General features: G+C 49.0%; 1 protein-coding gene across 1 annotated transcript in view; it reads left to right on the plus strand.

Annotated features, from left to right (window-relative positions):
- Positions 1-17,454, plus strand: part of FAM20A (FAM20A golgi associated secretory pathway pseudokinase) — a 40,648-nt gene that overhangs the window by 20,604 nt on the left and 2,590 nt on the right. The window contains exons 3-10 of the mRNA XM_054047631.1: positions 884-934; positions 2,418-2,496; positions 4,754-4,846; positions 10,279-10,394; positions 11,606-11,786; positions 12,342-12,451; positions 13,945-14,026; positions 14,644-14,703. Coding sequence (XP_053903606.1) covers positions 884-934; positions 2,418-2,496; positions 4,754-4,846; positions 10,279-10,394; positions 11,606-11,786; positions 12,342-12,451; positions 13,945-14,026; positions 14,644-14,703 — 772 coding nt within the window. The remainder of the gene's footprint in view (positions 1-883; positions 935-2,417; positions 2,497-4,753; positions 4,847-10,278; positions 10,395-11,605; positions 11,787-12,341; positions 12,452-13,944; positions 14,027-14,643; positions 14,704-17,454) is intronic.

Below are 17,454 nucleotides of genomic sequence, written 5' to 3' on the forward strand. Positions count from 1 at the left end.
CATTGTCGACGTGCTTTAAAATAGGTTTTCAGTTTTTCGACCTGCTCCGAAGTGCCCGAGGGTGCGGCTACACTGCAAACAAAAGACCCGCGGCGGCGAGTCTGGGTCGGCTGACTCTGGCTCGCGCTGCGGGGCTTAAGAGAGCAGTGTAAACGTTCAGGGCTCGGGCTGGGGCCTGGGCTCTGAAACCTAATGAGGGGAGAGGGCCTCAGAGCACAAGCTCCAGTCCTAGCCCCAGTGGTTCTCAACCAGGGGTCCGCAAGCAGGTTTCAGAGGGTCCACCAAGCAGGGTCGGCATTAAACTTGCTGGGGCCCAGGGTAGAAAGCCAAACCCCCATCACATGGTGCTGAAGTCCAGGGCCCTGAGCCCCGCCACCTGCGGCTGAAGCCTAAACAAGTTAGATTTGTGGGCCCCCTGTGGTGTGGGGCTCCAGGCAATTGCCCTACTTGCTTCCCCCTAATGCTGGCCCTGGCTTTTATATGCAGAAAAACAGCTGTTGTGGCAGAGGTGGGCCATGGAGTGGCAGGGCCTCAGAAAGAAAAAGGTTGAGAAGCCCTGCAGTACACTGCTACCTTTACACCCACACACAAGCCCGAGTCAGTTGACCCGAACTCTTGCTGCCAGGGGGCTAGTCACTTGTGAGAAGTGACTGCTGGGTTCACACCGGTCTCTGACTCTGCCTTTTCTGAGAGTTGTACTGAGCCAGACACCAGACCTTGCTTCATTTCATTTGCTTCTTGGCAAGTTGGTTAACGCCAGCAGCTCCAATCTCCAGCGGCACGTCTCCGTTTTGAAATGGCAGCGGCTGGGTCGTGAATAATTGCTAGCATGAGGCCAGGTTCAACGTGAATGATTCTCTTATCCCTTTTTCTTTCCCTGCAGATTACAGTCAGGATGAGAAAGCTTTATTAGGAGCCTGTGACTGCACCCAGAGTAAGTGATTCATTTGTGTCCTCGCTACTTGCGGCTCATTTTACCTCCTTGTACTAGATAGCTTAGCAAACCTGACACCTTGTACGGAGAGGACATTTTTTTCTGTTAAATGCAAGGCTTGTAGGCGAAATAATAGTTCTGAATTTTCCTGGAATCCCACATGAACATTTCCTGCTTCATTTGGTAATTCCTCAGCCTTTGTGCAAACGGATGCCTTAAAAAATAAAGGTGAACGTTGCAAATCCAAACCAGGTCAGTACTGAGCTAAAGCCCTTCTCTCTCTGCTGGCTCTTTGGTGGCCTGTGTGAAGAAAGCTGATGGCCTGAGTTCTGTTTCTAATGGAACTGGGATCCAGACCACAGAAGCACATGACCACAAGTGGGATTAATTGGTGCCTTTGCTTTTAGTCTCAGAAAGTGAGGCCAAGAATTGGGGAACTGCTCCCAAACTCATTGAATGCACTGGGAGTCTCTGCATTGACTTAATGAGCTTTGAGTCAAACCCTGAGTGAGCATGGAGGTGCATTAACCCCCTCGGCCCCTAGAGGGGACCCTTCCAGGTTGGGGTTGAGACAACTTCGCAGGGCAGCATGGGGGAAGCTCACACTGCTCCATGCCCAGGCTGTACCTGCTCTGAGAACAAGCAGAGAGCTCCATTCTCCAGGGCTGTCTATGCAGCTTTGTCACTCAGATCCTGAGCTCTATGGCCCCAACCTTAAATGAGGGGTGGGGCTTCAGTTTCTTTGGTAGGCTCCGCCCACCATCTCAGGATGTAAACCCGCGGGCAGCTTTCACCAGCATGAAATTCACTTTAAATTGCAGTGGGCGCCAATGTAACACTTATGTCACCCCACATGGCGGCTGGGACCAGCTCTCAGCCCCGCTGTTCACTCTGTTTTTTCTAAGAGTATAATAACTTGCAAAGGGGGCTACATGTAGCACTCAGTGCCTGGTGAGAACAGCTGAGTAGGCATACCATAGACCATGCCCTTGGCTCCTTGGCCAACCCCACTTACGCTCCTGCGCTGTGTTGAAGATTTTCCTAGAAGGCAGAATCCAGGCAGCCAGCTTCCACCCGGCACGCCCACTGCAGATTTTTTGACTTGCACGTACGCACAGCACCACCAGCAACTTTTACTCTTGCTTATTGTTCAATAAAGGTAAGCAAGATGGAGAAATCCAAGATCACAGAGAAGAAATGTCAAATGACTGAGGACTAGAAATGCTAAAGGAAAATAGTCTGCCTAGCATAGAGCAGGATCAGGGAAAATTACCATGGCAAGAACTATAGGGGTGAGATGCAGCAGCGAATTAGCAATAAATAGACCAGCTGACATGAGCTATTTTATCCAGACTAGTTGGGAGATTTACTCATGTGGAGAAGAAAGATTAATTTCTCTGATACCAAATGATACTTAAGAAATATTTTACCAGTGTCAAATCAAGAATTTCCCACTCTGTTTTATTCTCCTCCCCAACGCAAGTTGTGAAGCCCAGCGGTGTACATCTGAAACTGGTCCTGCGGTTCCAGGACTTTGGGAAAGCCATGTTCAAACCCATGAGGTAAGGAGAGGGTACATACGTATTAGCTCTAAATCACCTGCAGTCGCTTTTTCCCAAAACAGCCTCACCTAGCAGTTAAGCAAGGTGGCCTACGCTATAATAAAGGCAGTTGACTTCTGGCTTCTTTAGCAGAGCCATCTGTGCAAATAACCACTGACAGCAAACAACCTGAGCAGGGAAGGACATGATGCAAGTGAATAGCTCCAGGCTGGAGTGGATGGGGTGAAGCAATGGGACGCTGACAACCTGGCTTTGTAATAAAAACAGGTTGGCAAAGGACGTGGAAATTGCATTAGCATCTTTTGTTTCCTTTACTCAGTAAACCTTGTCTTGACGGCTCAAAAGGCTTCCATAAAAATTAGTTCTCATTGACTGTTCCCACTGTGTCACAGGTGTGCCTGGCACAGAAAAACACACAAAGTTCTTACACCTGTTGTTGGAATTGCATATTTAAAACCGGATTCGCTCCACACTGCTGACGACGCAAGACAGTGCTGTCTGTCGTGTCTGTGTGTGTGCGGGAGATTGTTGAGGCCGATACATTTCTGCTGCTTCCCAATAGAATTCCTATTTTCCTTCATTTGTTTTTTTTATTGAAGTCCCAAGTATATTTCCAGGAGCTAGATCGTGGTTGAATAGCAGTTTTAAATTGCTTCTGCATTTATTTATAGCCCTTTTGGCCCTTTACATTTATTTCCATTCAGATTGCTTTCTGCGCACCGCCTTGGCTCGGAATGACGGGTCGAGCTTTTCGGAGTTCAGCTATGTGCTTATAATAGAGGTTCCTCTCTCTCTCTTTCCCCCATGGCTTGTCTCTATGAATTCCAAGAGGTAAAATATGTAGTTTCTGAAGGCACTCAGCTGTGGCTGGTAGGAAGGTATGTCTCGGCTCGCCTGCTGGGAGGAGATGAGGCCGGCAAGCTTTGGATTGCAGCACGCTTTCCTGTTAAACACATGAGCTTGGAGGACTGATTAGCTCAGGGGATATGGAACTGCTGGTGCTGTTTCACAAACTGAGACGGTGGTAACTCAGAATCACTATCTGCTCGCTATTTGGTGGCCTGAGGGAAATAAACTGCTGGTCTCAGTCCTGTTGCTAAAGGACAGGTGTCCAAAGCTGACAGCAAGGGCATGGCTACACGCTATCAGGAGATGTGACTGCAGCACAGGTAGACGTCATTTACCTAGCTCTCAGCTAGCTCTAGTAACTACAATAGTGAAGTTGTAGCAGCACGGGTGGCTGCACAGATTAGCCCTCCCCACCCCGGTCCCTGGGTGTATACTTGAGTGACCACTGTCACCACACATGCTGCAATCACACCTCCCAGTTGCAGAGCAGACATACCCTAAGGCAGTGGTTCTCAAACTTTTGTACTGGTGACCCCTTTCACATAGCAAGCCTCTGACTGCGACCCCCCCCCCCATACATTAAAAACACTTTTTATATACACCTCTACCCTGATATAACGCAACCCGCTATAGCATGTATTCAGATAGAACGCGGTAAAGCAGTGCTCCGGGGGGCTGGGGCTGCGCACTCCGGCGGATCAAAGCAAGTTGGATATAACGCAGTTTCACCTATAACACGGTAAGATTTTTTGGCTCCGGAGGACAGCGTTATATCAGGGTAGAGGTGTATTTAAAACCATTATAAATGCTAGAGGCAAAGCGCGGTTTGGGGTGGAGGCTGACAGCTCGCGACCCCCCCATGTAATAACCTCGTGACCCCTTGAGGGGTCCCGACCCCCAGTTTGAGAATCCGTGCCCTAAGTCTTTTGGTGCCAGTCTCAGCAGAAGGACCAAGAATCAAAGAGACAGGGAGAGCGAGACGCTAGAGGTGGTGGTGAGGAGTGAGGCATGTTGGCAGAGCAGCCTGGCCCCTGGCTGCATACTGCCTTGTGGGTAAACAAGGACTCTGCGAGTGCCAATCCAGGTCTAAATGCAGGCACAACACCCGGAAGCACCGCCCACCTCCTGCCTCTCTCCGTGTGTCTGCCATTCCAATAAGTATATGAGCACTGCTCCGTCCAGTTGTTGCTTTTAATCATTCCTGGCCCATCACCGGTGTCTTTTAAATGACGGCTGTAGCCTGATGCTCTTGTCCTTTGGTGAATGTCGTTAGCACAAGCGTTGCAGGTCTCTGCTGGTGCATTGGGCTCTTCTGTAAAGCTCACTTCCCACCTTGCTCCCAGGTCGCTCCCATCCTTCCCCGGGCGTGTTCTCCTGGCCTGGTTAGTAACCCCTTCATTTCTTTCAGACAGGAACGAGAGGAAGAGACTCCAGAAGATTGTTTCTACTTCGTTGACTTTCAGAGGCACAATGCGGAAATAGCTGCCTTTCACCTCGACAGGTACTTGTGCCCAGAACACAGAGCTTCTGAGTTACTCCTCTTCTCGCTTCCTTGGGAGAAAAGCCATTAATTCAGTGTCTAAAAACCCACAGTGGCCTGGGGGAATCCAAGTCATAGTATGGGCCTCCTCCTTCTTCTCATGGATGTTAATAAGGGCCAGAGTTTTAAGGGTATTTAGGCACCTAACTCCCATTGAAGTCAAATTCTGGGCCGAAGAGCGTTGATATGAGGAAGCAGGGTTGGGCATTGCATGACTTGAGCAGCTTTTTGGCCAATGTCAAGCACAGTGTCAGTCTAGTATTTCATACATCTTTCACTGCGGGGCTATAGCCTGGATGCAAATCCCAATGGAGTCAAAGGAAAGACCCCTATTGACTTCACTAAGCTTTAGATTAGGCACGTGCATGACGACGGACTGGATGATGAATTACCTGCTGCGAATGGGTCAGTGGCTTGCTAGCCTGTAGCACTGGTGAACTGTCTTGTTTCTCTGAGGCAACCACCCCAGCAGGGAAGTCAGAGGAGGAAATGAGACAGAGGGTCGATAAGCACGTGGGGTTTAATAAGTCTTTCCCTTTTTATACCCCCTTCCAGCCAAAGACTTCCAAGCACTTTACAAACGCTAATTCATTCCAACTCAGAGCATCGACTCTGTGAGGCAAGAAAATGTTTCCTCCATGCTATGAATGGGGAAAATGAGGCACAGAAAGGCAGGACTAGAACTCAGGAGTCCCGACTCCCAGTTCACTGTTCTGGCCAGGCCACTCTCTCTCCCATCGCTAATCACAACCTCTGCTCGCCCTAAACTCCAAATGGTCGGACGTTGTCCCCTTCCTCCCTTGCAGTAGCTTCCAGCTACAACAGAGCCAGGGTTCTTGAAATGCAAACCCTTCCCTCGGAGGCTGACACTGGTTTGCAAGATCTGGAAGCAGCACTGGCTGGGTAATATTGCTTTAAAGTAGCTGAGTGGCTGGACTCCATTCTGAAAACCATCAGCCAAAAGGGGATACAATTAGAATCCCAGCTGTTATCGTACGTTCTCGCTGCACAGATGGAGCCAGATTTTAGTGAGTCTTTATTTGTCCAAAACTCCTGTTGAGGTCGATGGCCCTTGATTTTTGAGCTGCAGCATTTAGGTCCAGATCCAGATTTCAAACCCCTCCACGTCTGGGAGTGTTTGGATCCCACGTTTTTAACTGCGGTTTGAAGGGATAAAAGGCCATTTGCTAAATCCAGATTTGTTTCCATTTTCGAGTCAGGCCCATTTCCAAAGACCATCAAAGGGGACCGCTTTGCATTATGGGAAAAAGCTACAGCGGCTCCTTGTGCCTAGTCATTAACACTTTGGCCCTGATCCTGAGACGTGCTTGCTGGAAGTCAGTAAGAATTTGCAGCGGCCGAGATCCTTTTGGGATCAAGCCTTTAATCACACAGAATATTCGGCGTCACTTTTGCTCGCTGAGACAGGAAACAAACACCTGACAATGCAGGAGAGTTTGTTCCGTGAGCTGCCACTTCAGAGGGAAATGCAGAATTGCATTAGGCCTGTTTTCATACTGTAAATTCTCCAGTCCCTCTGAAAGTGAATTCAAAGTGCTCACTGATCTCTAGTAAGGCAGAACACTTCTTTTCAGCCCTCCCCTTCTTTTCCTGGAAGTCAAGTTCAATTAAATAGAGGCTGGGTGACAGGCCAGAGCCTTTCATCTCCGAGTTACCTATCCAAATTTGGCAGTTTCAATCCCATGTCTATTGGAAGCCTGGTATAAAATGAGCCAGTGGTTTCAGTCCAGTTCCAAGTAGCCACATGTCCTCATTCCAAAAGCAGCCATGAGTTGGCAGTCTTAGCAGAGATAGCGCAGACTAACTAACCCTAGAGGTGACTCACTCTTCTTAGCCCTCCAAGTGGTCTGTCCCGGTTAGGGCTGGGGGCCGTTTGGCATGTAAAGCCTGGTTGACATTCACAAAGTTGTACCAATTTAGTTAAACCGTTGCCTCTTTGTGTCTGGACACTCTTAGGTGGGTTTAAACTTGGCTTATAGCGGTTTAGGGCCCATCAGGACATTTACAGGTGCTGGCTAAATCGATATCACCAGTTTTAAACGTATGTAAAAGCATCCGCTGCTCCAGTTTACCTACATCGGGTTTCAAATTGATTTGAATTAAACCGGTGCAACTTCGGTTTGCAGCAAGCCCACAGTGAAACAGGCTGTGACCCTGATGGGGGATAACCTGGTGCTCTGCACCAGCGCCAGGTAACAACATAAAATGAAATCCCGTTGGAAAAGGAGCCAGTTTTCCTCTCCCTTAGGAGGGAGAGGTCCCACTAAGAACAAGGGAGAAGTGCCAAATTTTGCTACATTTTTCACTCCATCTTCTTCCTTTCACAAAGCCAGCTTAAATGATGAATAAGGCTGGCTGTTAGGCCTGTAGCTGGATCATTCAAACGCCGGGCTAGGGAGTCAGGAGAAATGAGTTCTTTGCATTTCTAGCTCTGCCACTGCTCTGTGACCTGGAGCGACGCACCTAGACTCCCTGTGCCTCAATGCCATCTAACCTCTCTGGGACTCAGTTTAACCATCTATAAAACAAAGCTGATGACACCAGTGTGACACCAATTTTTAAAAAGGGCTCCAGAGATGATCCCGGCAATTACAGGCTGGTATGCCTGTCTGCAGTACTGGGCAAACTAGTTGAAACTATAGTCAAGAGCAAAATTGTCAGATGCATAGCTAAACATAATTTGTTGGGGAAAAGTCAAAATGGTTTATGTAAAGGGAAATCATGCCTCACCAATCTACTAGAATTCTTTGAGGGGGTCAACAAGCATGTGGACAAGGGGGACCAGTGGATATAGTGTACTTAGATTTTCAGAAAGCCTTTGACAAGGTCGCTCACCAAAGGCTCTTAAGCAAAGTAAGCTGTCATGGGATAAGAGGGAAGGTCCTCTCATGGATTGGTAACTGATTAAAAGAAAGGGAACAAAGGGTAGGAATAAATGGTCAGTTTTCAGAATGGAGAGATGTAAATAGTGGTGTCCCCCAAGGGTCTGTACTGGGACCAGTCCTATTCAACATATTCATAAACGATCTGGAAAAGGGGGTAAACAGTGAGGTGGCAAAATTTTCAGATGATACAAAACCACTCAAGATAGTTAAGTCCCAAGCAGACTGCTAAGAGCTACTTAAGGAGCCCAGGCAACAAAATGGCAGATGAAATTCAGTGTTTATAAATGCAAAGTAATGCACATTGGAAAGCATAATCCCCACTATACATATAAAATGATGGGGTCTAAATTTGCTGTTACCACTCAAGAAAGAGATCTTAGAGTCCTTGTGGATAGTTCTCTGAAAACATCTACTCAATGTGCAGCGGCAGTCAAAAGAAGCTAACAGAATGTTGGGAATCGTTAAGAAAGGGATAGATAATAAGACAGAAAATATCATATTGCCTCTATATAAATCCATGATACGCCTACATCTTGAATACTGTGTGCAGATGTGATCTCCCCATCTCAAAAAAGATATACAGTCAAACCCCGCAATAAGGGGCCCTGCCATAACGTGAAATCGCATATAACGCGATCACAATTTGGCCCCCGTTTAAGACATACAGTAATACAGTACCGTATGTACCAGTGGTCCCCAACGCCATGACGCCTGCCAGGCAGGGGAGAGAAGCTGCGGCCCCGTGCCTGCCGGGGATAGTGAGCACCGGTGCCCGCAGCCCTGTTGTTCTCTGTCCCCAGCAGGCGCGGGGCCGCGGCTTCTCTCCGGCTTCAAGAGGAGCCGCGGTCCCGCGCCTGCCGGGGACAGAGAGCTCCAGCGCTGCGGGCACCGGTGCTCACTATCCCCGGCAGGCACGGGGCCGCAGCTTCTCTCCCCTGCCTGGCAGGCGTCATGGCGTTGGGGACCACTGGTACATACGGTACTGTATTACTGTATGTCTTAAACGGGGGCCAAATTGTGATCGCGTTATATGCGATTTCACGTTATGGCAGGGTTCAGAAAAGGGCAACACGTTCAGAAAAGGGCAACAAAAATGATTAGGGGTATGGAATGGCTGCCATATGAGGAGAGATTAATAAGACTGGGACTTTTCAGCTTGGAAAAGAGACAACTAAGGGGGGATATGATAGAGGTCAATAAAATCATGACTGGTGTGGAGAAAGTAAATAAGGAAGTGTTATTTACTCCTTCTCATAACACAAGAACTAGGGGTCACCAAATGAAGTTAATAGGCAGCAGGTTTAAAACAAACAAAAGGAAGTATTTTTCCACAGGTCGACGCTGTGTTGTGTGAAACTCCTTGCCCGAGGATGGTGTGAAGGCCAAGACTATAATAGGGTTCAAAGAAGAGCTAGATAAGTTCATGGAGGATAGGCCCATCAATGGCTATTAGCCAAGATGGGCAGGGATGGTGTCCCTAGCCTCTGTTTGCCAGAAACTGGGAAGGGCAACATGGGCTGGATCACTTGATGATACCTGTCTGTTCATTCCCTTTGGGGCACCTGGCACTGTCCGCTGTTGGAAAACAGGATACTGGGCGAGATGGACCTTTGGTCTAACCCAGTATGGCCGGTCTTATGTTCACCTGCCCAATTTTGTAAAGTGCTTTGAAGTCTGAAGAGGAAAGAGGCTAGATAGGAGGGAAATATTGGGTTTTTTTTTTTTTAAGTGATTGCTAATTGACAAGCTAAATCCAGTTTCATGTTTGATTCTTGGAAGCTGAGTGCATTGCTCAGTGTTTGTATCATGGCATTTCTGATCCTGTCCAGTGGTTACTGACTCAGGAATCAGCAATGGTTTTCCATTCCCAGAGTCATTAAAAATTCCCTCAGCCCCAGGCCGCTGATTCTCCGAAGTGAGATCAGTGAGATGAATCAGCTTAGACAATAGGCTAAGTGGCTCCTGGTGTGTGCGAGCCCCTCCCAGCTTCCCACTGTCTGTGCTGTACTGTAACAGGTTCAGCCCATCTCTGCAGTGTCAAACACAACATTGTGCAGGCCCTTGGCAGTCACCCTTGAAAGAGACAACAGACTCATATAGATACACGATCAACTAGCTGAGGAAAAGATGCTTAGAATTACAGCAGATCCTGGATGGAATAGCCAGAATGTCTCCAAACTCTTACAAGGCCCAACTGTCAAAATGGCAAATCCCAGCTCAGACCTCTTTTGGTTTGGAGCGTAAAATGGGCTTGCATATTTGCTAGAGATCACACAAGAAAGATGCGAATTGGGCAGTGCTGTCAGACTTTTAAAAAGGAGCGTGGTTTCAGAATGGAAACAAGCTCCTTTCTATGGAGCAGGGTTTGGATTCAGTTGCTGGACCACTTTCCCAGCCCTACCATGTGCTGAGAAATCATCTCCCTTCCCCACCTCCTGGACTCTGCTCCAGGACCCTTTGATTGACACGTTTTCGCTTTTGCGACAGGATCCTGGATTTCCGACGGGTCCCGCCCACGATTGGAAGGTTGATCAACGTCACCAAGGACATCCTGGAGGTCACCAAGAATGAAATCCTACAGAGCGTCTTCTTCGTTTCACCCGGTATGTGAGTGAAGGTGCAGAAGCGAGTTCCTTTTACAAATACATTCCTCAGTACCAAGCTGATGGGGAAAGAGGTGTACGAAGGAAAGGTCCAGAGGAAGTGTGTGCTAGATGCTGCATTGGAGAGATCAAACTCAGCATGACACATGTTTATGATAATACCTCTTCCACTGAAGATAATAGCGTCTTCCACTGAATCAGGGCTGTGTAGTGAATGAGGCTGTTGTGTTTAGCGCCCCTGTCTCATTTGTGGCAGAAGATGGAAGGTGTGTGGGGAATGAGACAGGAAGAGAAAGGATGATCCCATGGTTAAGGCAGTGGAATGCTGGGCTGGAGAACTGGATTCTATCCACGTAATTAAAGACTGTATTGTAATGCACATGCACAAGGGGGCTGAATTAAGCACAGGCAACTCTAAATCTGGCATCTCCTAACTTCTGAGTACTTGACTTGGCAACCTTAATAATGTTCTGTTAGTGTGGTTTGGTGTATGTAACATTATTATGTAGCTAGTTAGAAATGTAGTGGGGAATAACAGGTGGCCTATACCCACCGCTCACACTCAGATTCCATCCTGTAGAGGGCAGTGGTGTGTGTGTGCGTCTCTCTCTCTCTGACATTATGACTTGCAGTCTCTTCAACAGGTAGAGAGGTAAATCTTCAGCTAATGTAAATTGTTAAAAGCTCCATTGACTTCAACTTACACCAGCTGAGAATCTGGTCCAGAGAGTGTTTTGCTTCCATCATTTGCAACTTACCTACAGGATTTATTCCCCCTCCGGGGGTGCCAGAACAGGGGGGACCAGAAGGTCATGGCTCCATCACTTTTTACTGTCCGTAAGGGTGAGGGGGCGGAGAGGGGCGAGCAGGGGGTGGAATCTTGGAAGAGGCAGTGCAGGGGCAGGGGCTCGGGGAGAAGGGGCAGCACAGGGGGGCGGGGTTCAGGCACCAGTAGCCCCTCACTAGGACTTCCTGTTACAATGCTAAATATCATGGCCACTCAGAACTGCCTGGCAATACTGAGATCTTCCTGATGCATAAACACCACTTCCAGCACCTGAGTTAAAGGTGAATCTCCATTGGGTGGTGGCAGTGTAGGGCCTATGACCCAAAGCAGAGCCATTCCAACCCCACCCAGCAGAGGGCAGTGGTGCACGTATACAGTAGCCAATTCATTATATTAATTAGCTGGTTCTCCGTTCTTCCCATAGCCAGCAATGTGTGTTTCTTTGCGAAGTGCCCGTACATGTGCAAGACGGAGTACGCCGTGTGTGGGAACCCTCACCTGCTGGAGGGATCCCTCTCCGCTTTCCTGCCGTCCCTCAATCTGGCCCCGAGACTCTCCATCCCAAACCCCTGGATCCGGTCCTACTCGTTTGCTGGAAAAGAGGAGTAAGTGGGTAAATGCTGCAGCTCGGTGCGGTGGACGGAGGCAGAGGAGTAGCAAGAAGGGGGCGAGTGATCGTGCCCGGGGGGAGAGGAGCAGAGGCCAAGACCCAGAGGCTGCCTGCATGTAGCCTACCACCTCCTGATGCCTGGGCCTGGTGCAGAATCTCTTCCCTCCCCTCTCTGGCTGCTTGCTATTAGGATGGTTTGAACTCAGCCGAAGGGGAGTGCGGATTGGGGGATATCGCTGCTGTGGCCAAGAGACAAGCAAATCTGCCAAGCAGGGTAGCCAGCTAAATGTGCCGGGCACTGAGAAGCAGTGTGGGCCAAACTCAGCCCCAGTGGAAGCAGCTGGCACTCGTCAGCAGAGCCGCTGCTGCCCATGCCAGCCTTGAATCCAGCCCTTGGCATCTCAACGCTGCCCATTCTCCGGGCACACAGAGTCGTGGCAAGGCAGAGCTGGCCGGGGCAACCGCGATCACATCCCTGCCTTCGAGTGGCTCCCGGAGGATGTGTTTGAGAAGCCGCCTTGCGTTCACGCTTCCCCTCTGTTTCCTGTAGGTGGGAAGTGAATCCACTTTACTGCAACACGGTGAGGGAGATTTACCCCTACAACAGCGGCAACCGGCTGCTCAATATCATCGACATGGCCATATTTGACTTCCTGATAGGTATGATGGACAGAATAATAATGAGCTCCTGCTCCCTCCCTTCATCTCCTTCACCTCCTCCCTTCATCTCATGTCTTTCTTCCCTTCCCCCTCCTCACCCCCCCAGTAATTCTCAAGGACACTCAGTGCCTCAGAAGCCAGTTTTCCAAATCTTACTCTTGCTCCATAGAGAAGATTTGAGAGACTCGCTGTCTTCAAGGCTCCCTTCTCATACCGCAAGCACACAATGCCCAGCCAACACACAGCCCCTCGGTGACCCTATGGACACAGGCAGTGCTTAATTTGTAATGAACAAGGTACCGGGGCTCAAGCAGATTTTTTACATTCATAACTGACACAGCAAGCCCAGAGGTGCCGGGGCTACGAACTGCCGCGCCCAGAGGTGCCGGGGCTACGAACTGCCGCGCCAGAGGTGCCGGGGCTACGAACTGCCGCGCCCAGAGGTGCCGGGGCGCAAGGGCTAAGGCAGTGGTTTTCATTATCTTTCTTTAGTGGAGCTGCCTTTGCAATAGCCTCGGTGGGTACATGTCTCCTCAGCTCATCTCTGCTTTATCAGCTCCCCTCCCTGGCTCTCTTTCCTACCCATCATTGTCCCCTGGGTATTTCTCTTGCTTAATTTTGTCGCTCTCCTGTTTGGTGGCGTCCCCTCCCCTGCTCAGCGGGTGGCAGTTGATTCGCAGTGGGGCCAGAGAGCACAGAAGCACGAGAAGGTCGCTGCAGCCTGACCCGTGTGAGCGGTGCTAGGGCAGCGACAGGAGCTCGGGGATGGGGGCCAAGCAAAGGAGGGTAAGCTTTCGTGTTTGCAGTACAGGATCCACCATCCCTCTGCAGTCTTCCCCCTTGTGGTCTTGTCTCACTAATCAGATCCTGGCTGCCAGGTTGAGGTCAACTGACGTAGAAGTTTATAAGAGGTGCCACTATCCTTTCATCCAGGAATTTCTATGCCCTCCTCACTATAATACCTGAGCGCCCTTGGCATAGACAGATGTCCATCTTCCACTCACCTAACAGGAGGAAGATCCAGGAAAGGGAGCCTGACCTAGCGAAAACACAAATCCTGGAGTTAGCAGTTCTGGGGTTCATCCCCTTAGGTGACTCATTTCACCTCACTCTGTGCCTCAGTTTTCCCATCTGTAAAATGGAGTTAATCTCATCGATTCTGAGACACTGTGGTGATGAGGGTCATATAAACACCTCACTAGCCAGCAGGGAGGCAATTTCATTACTGCTGGTAAAGCACTTTGAGATGAGATCCTGGGATCGGGGGTACTAGGGGAGAGCAGACTATTACTACTGTCAGGTAACTCCAGGCCTCTTGACTCACAACTGGTGTTGCACAAATACCCCAGCCCTAGCCAGGTAACTCTTGCTCAGTGCGGGCCTGAAGAATGACATAGCGGGAGAGTTTTCCCCCTGGCCAGTTCAAAGGGGTACTCAGTCACTGCTCAGTGCATGGCAAGAGCAACAGGTTCTCTTTCGCTCTCTCTCCAAAGGGAACATGGACCGTCATCACTATGAAATGTTCACTAAGTTCAGGGATGAAGGCTTCCTCATTCATCTGGACAATGCCAGAGGGTAAGGCACACGCCCCAGCAATGACTTTGGGGCACTGGAATGTGAGATGGAGACACAAAGGGGGGCTGAGTGCCAGGGGGCCTGAGAGTAGGCAGACAGTGCTGGGGGTCAGATTGTGCTGGGGGGACGTAAGTGGGGCCCAATGAAGCTGGGGGGGGTAGGCAGATGGTCCAGTGGTTCAAAAGGGCAGATGATGCTGGGGCCATGGGAGGGGCCAGGCCTCAGGTAGCACTGCCTATGAGTGACTTGATCGCTGCCCTGACATCCTGGAATGTGTATCTACATTTACTTTGGGAGAAGAATTTGTTGCCCGGCAAAATGAAGGGTGTACTGCCCAGGCATGCACAATGGGGATTCGGCCTGCCCCTGCACAGCGCACTCTAACCTGTAACATCCCTGCTCCTGCAGGTTCTGGCATCTCAGCCTTTCCAGCATGCCCCATGGCCAGTTTTGTTTCATTCTGTTATATGAACCAAGGAGCAAGGGTCTGATCCAGCCCCGGTGTTGAGTGCCTCCTCTGAACACTTCTCAGATAGGATCGGACCCTCTAATCACAGCTCTGTGCCTGGGGCGTTGGTGGTAGCAGCGGTTCACCCTTGCCTTCGTTTGTCCCCTAGCTTTGGAAGACATTCCCATGATGAAACCTCCATCCTGGCGCCGCTCTCCCAGTGCTGCATGTAAGTGAGATGGCAAGCTTGGTTACTTGTACGTGCTAGCCAGTCATGCTAGGGTAGTCACCTGCATTACCCCAGGGGAGTCTGGGAAGAGAGCGGAGACATTATTATACCATTATGCCCTACACAACTATAGGATTCTATAGTGTTACCCCGCACTGTACCATGCTCTACAATGCTGCAAGATACTATAGCGGAGTGGTCACTAACCGGTGGATCAAGATCGACTGGTCGATCCTGGAACCTCTGACCATCGATGGCGATCTCTGGCTGCTAAAAGTCCAGTAGCACAGCGGGGCTAAGGCAGGCTCCCTGCCTGCCCCGGCCCTGCGTGCTGAGTCCTGGAAGTGGCCAGCACACCCCGAGGGTGGCGCAGCCCCTGGCAGGGGGGAGAAGAAAGGGGAGGGGAGGGGATCTCTGCGCTGCTCCTGCCTGCAACTCCCATTGGCCGGGAACGGGGAACTGCAGCCAGTGGGAGCTGCAGGGGCGGTGCCTGGGGCAGCGGGTGGGGCCACGTGTCCCTCCCACCTCTTTGAAACAGCCTTAGTGCAGCTATGCTTTTGTAACGCCAACAGATGTTGGTGGCCAGGATCAAACCTGGGACCTCTGGCGCTTACTGCAGGCGCTCAAAGACACCTCTCTCTTAGCCAAGGCTGTTGCAGGCTCATCAATCACTACCTGGTCTAGGTGCCATTAGAGGGGGACAGAGTGCCACACCCAAGGAGGCCTGGGTTACACTTTCTTCCCTAGAGGTTGGGTAGCTGATCTGTACATAGGCTTGGAAAAATTGGATTTTTATCAGTCAGTGCCCACACACATTGGTTTCTGCATGCATGTGCATGGTGAAATCAATGAAAAAATATTTCCACCGCTACTAATCAAAATGTACAGATAGGCACCGTCTGAAAAATGCTGCTTGAGAAATTATCAGGGTTTGAGTTAAGGCTGTTTACTTTGTCTATTGTGACGGGTGACAGTGTCAATTTGTGTTTTAATATTTATAAAGCGTTCGCTTTTTGAACCTCACCCACTGCAATAATTATTGTCTGACCTGCCCCCACCATAATTTCATTCAATGGTAAAATCAATACAAATCAGGGAACAGAGGCTTAACACCCACTATTTTGCCCAACTGTGAAAATTTTAAATCAACAAAAAACACTAACACACTTCAAAATAAACCTCGATCTCCATCAAAATGATCAACAAATAAAGGCATAAGGTGAATTTCAGACCCCATTCTTTAGAAGCCTGCCTGTAACACTCGGACAATCTCTGCCTTTTAAAGACCTGGGAGAATGTTGATATAGTTAATCAGTCTGGTTTCCCCCTCTCCAAGTTATTAAAAAATCCTCATACATTTTACTCTTTGAATCCTCTCTCAGCTACTCCCTTATCAATTCACGTAAATCAATAGCTGAAAATTAAATTAAAGAGCCATGGTGAGCGCTGCTGTTCCCTGTGATTTTTCTTTAGGAAACATTTAACCTATTTCTTTACACTTGTATTAGCCAGGTCAAATGTTAAAAGCAGCTATTGCACCTAGCGAGACTTTTAATTTACAGTCTGACAATTTCAGTAAATCCTTCCCATGGATTTCTATTCTGGGTGGTTGAAATTAACTACACCTCACCGCTTGCCCAGACCTGCAATATCTTCACAACTCCATCAGCCACGGGGCATTTTTAATTTGGTTCCTTTGTAAAATGTAGTGGGTACAAGATCTACCTTCCAGGAGCCAACTAATTGCATCAGAGAGTAAGAAAGCAACTCAAGCACCTGCCAGGATACATACCCATTGTGTCTTCTATTTTATTAAAGAGGATAAAATGGCTCTCTAGGAAAGCACAAAAGTGACAGTCATACCTCTTAGGGCCAGAATGCTTCCTTCTGATCATCTAGTCCAGTGGTTCCCAAACTGGGGTTCGTGAAATGTTACAGGGGGGTTTTGGGAAAAAAAATCCCTCATGGCGGACAGAGCTGTCCCTAGGGACCCCGGACAGCACGGGGCAAGCAGCCAAGATCACTGTTTTTATCATTTATACCCCGGTAAAGGAGACTATTTCTGGAAACATTCATTTTTAGGAGGGGGCTTGCGAGACTTGACATTTTAGTGAAAGGGGTTCACAGGCTGTTAAAGTTTGGGAACCACTGATCTAGTCAGATTTCCTGTAGAACATAGGCCAGAGAATTTCACCCACTCATTCCCGCATGAAGCCGAAGAACTTGTGGTTCCACTAGAGCATAAGCCAGATCCTCAAGATAAAGTAAAATAGACTGATTTCAGGGCCAATTTAACCCAGCTGAGACTCTGGCCTAAGTTTAAAGACATCCTTCTGGAATTAATGACTAATGGAGAAGCTACCAGCTCCCTTAACCAGCTGCACCAAAGTCCAGTCCCCTTCACCATTAAACATTAACATCTTAGTTCCCCTTTGAGTTTTTTCGAACTTCAGCTTTGTGATGTGCCTTTGTCTATTAGACTAAAGAGCCTGCTCGAGTTAGGTAAAGGTATTTATACACATAGGTCAAGCTATGCTCTAGTCCAAGATGTTGCTGTTACTATCACTTACAAATTGCCCTCAGTGTTTTTATAGCTATATAGCAAAAGAGGTTCCTTGTCCTAGCTCAAAAAATCTAAAGCTAAGCAGAGAGAAGACAGAGTGGTACTTGGCTACCTTGCAGGGCTTCTCCTGGTTGGTAAAGTGCCTAGAGGTTCTTGGCTCAAATCTCATATAGCCACGCAAACACGTA

The sequence above is a fragment of the Malaclemys terrapin genome, chromosome 13, assembly GCF_027887155.1.
Source record: "Malaclemys terrapin pileata isolate rMalTer1 chromosome 13, rMalTer1.hap1, whole genome shotgun sequence".
Classification (NCBI taxonomy): Eukaryota; Metazoa; Chordata; order Testudines; family Emydidae; genus Malaclemys; species Malaclemys terrapin.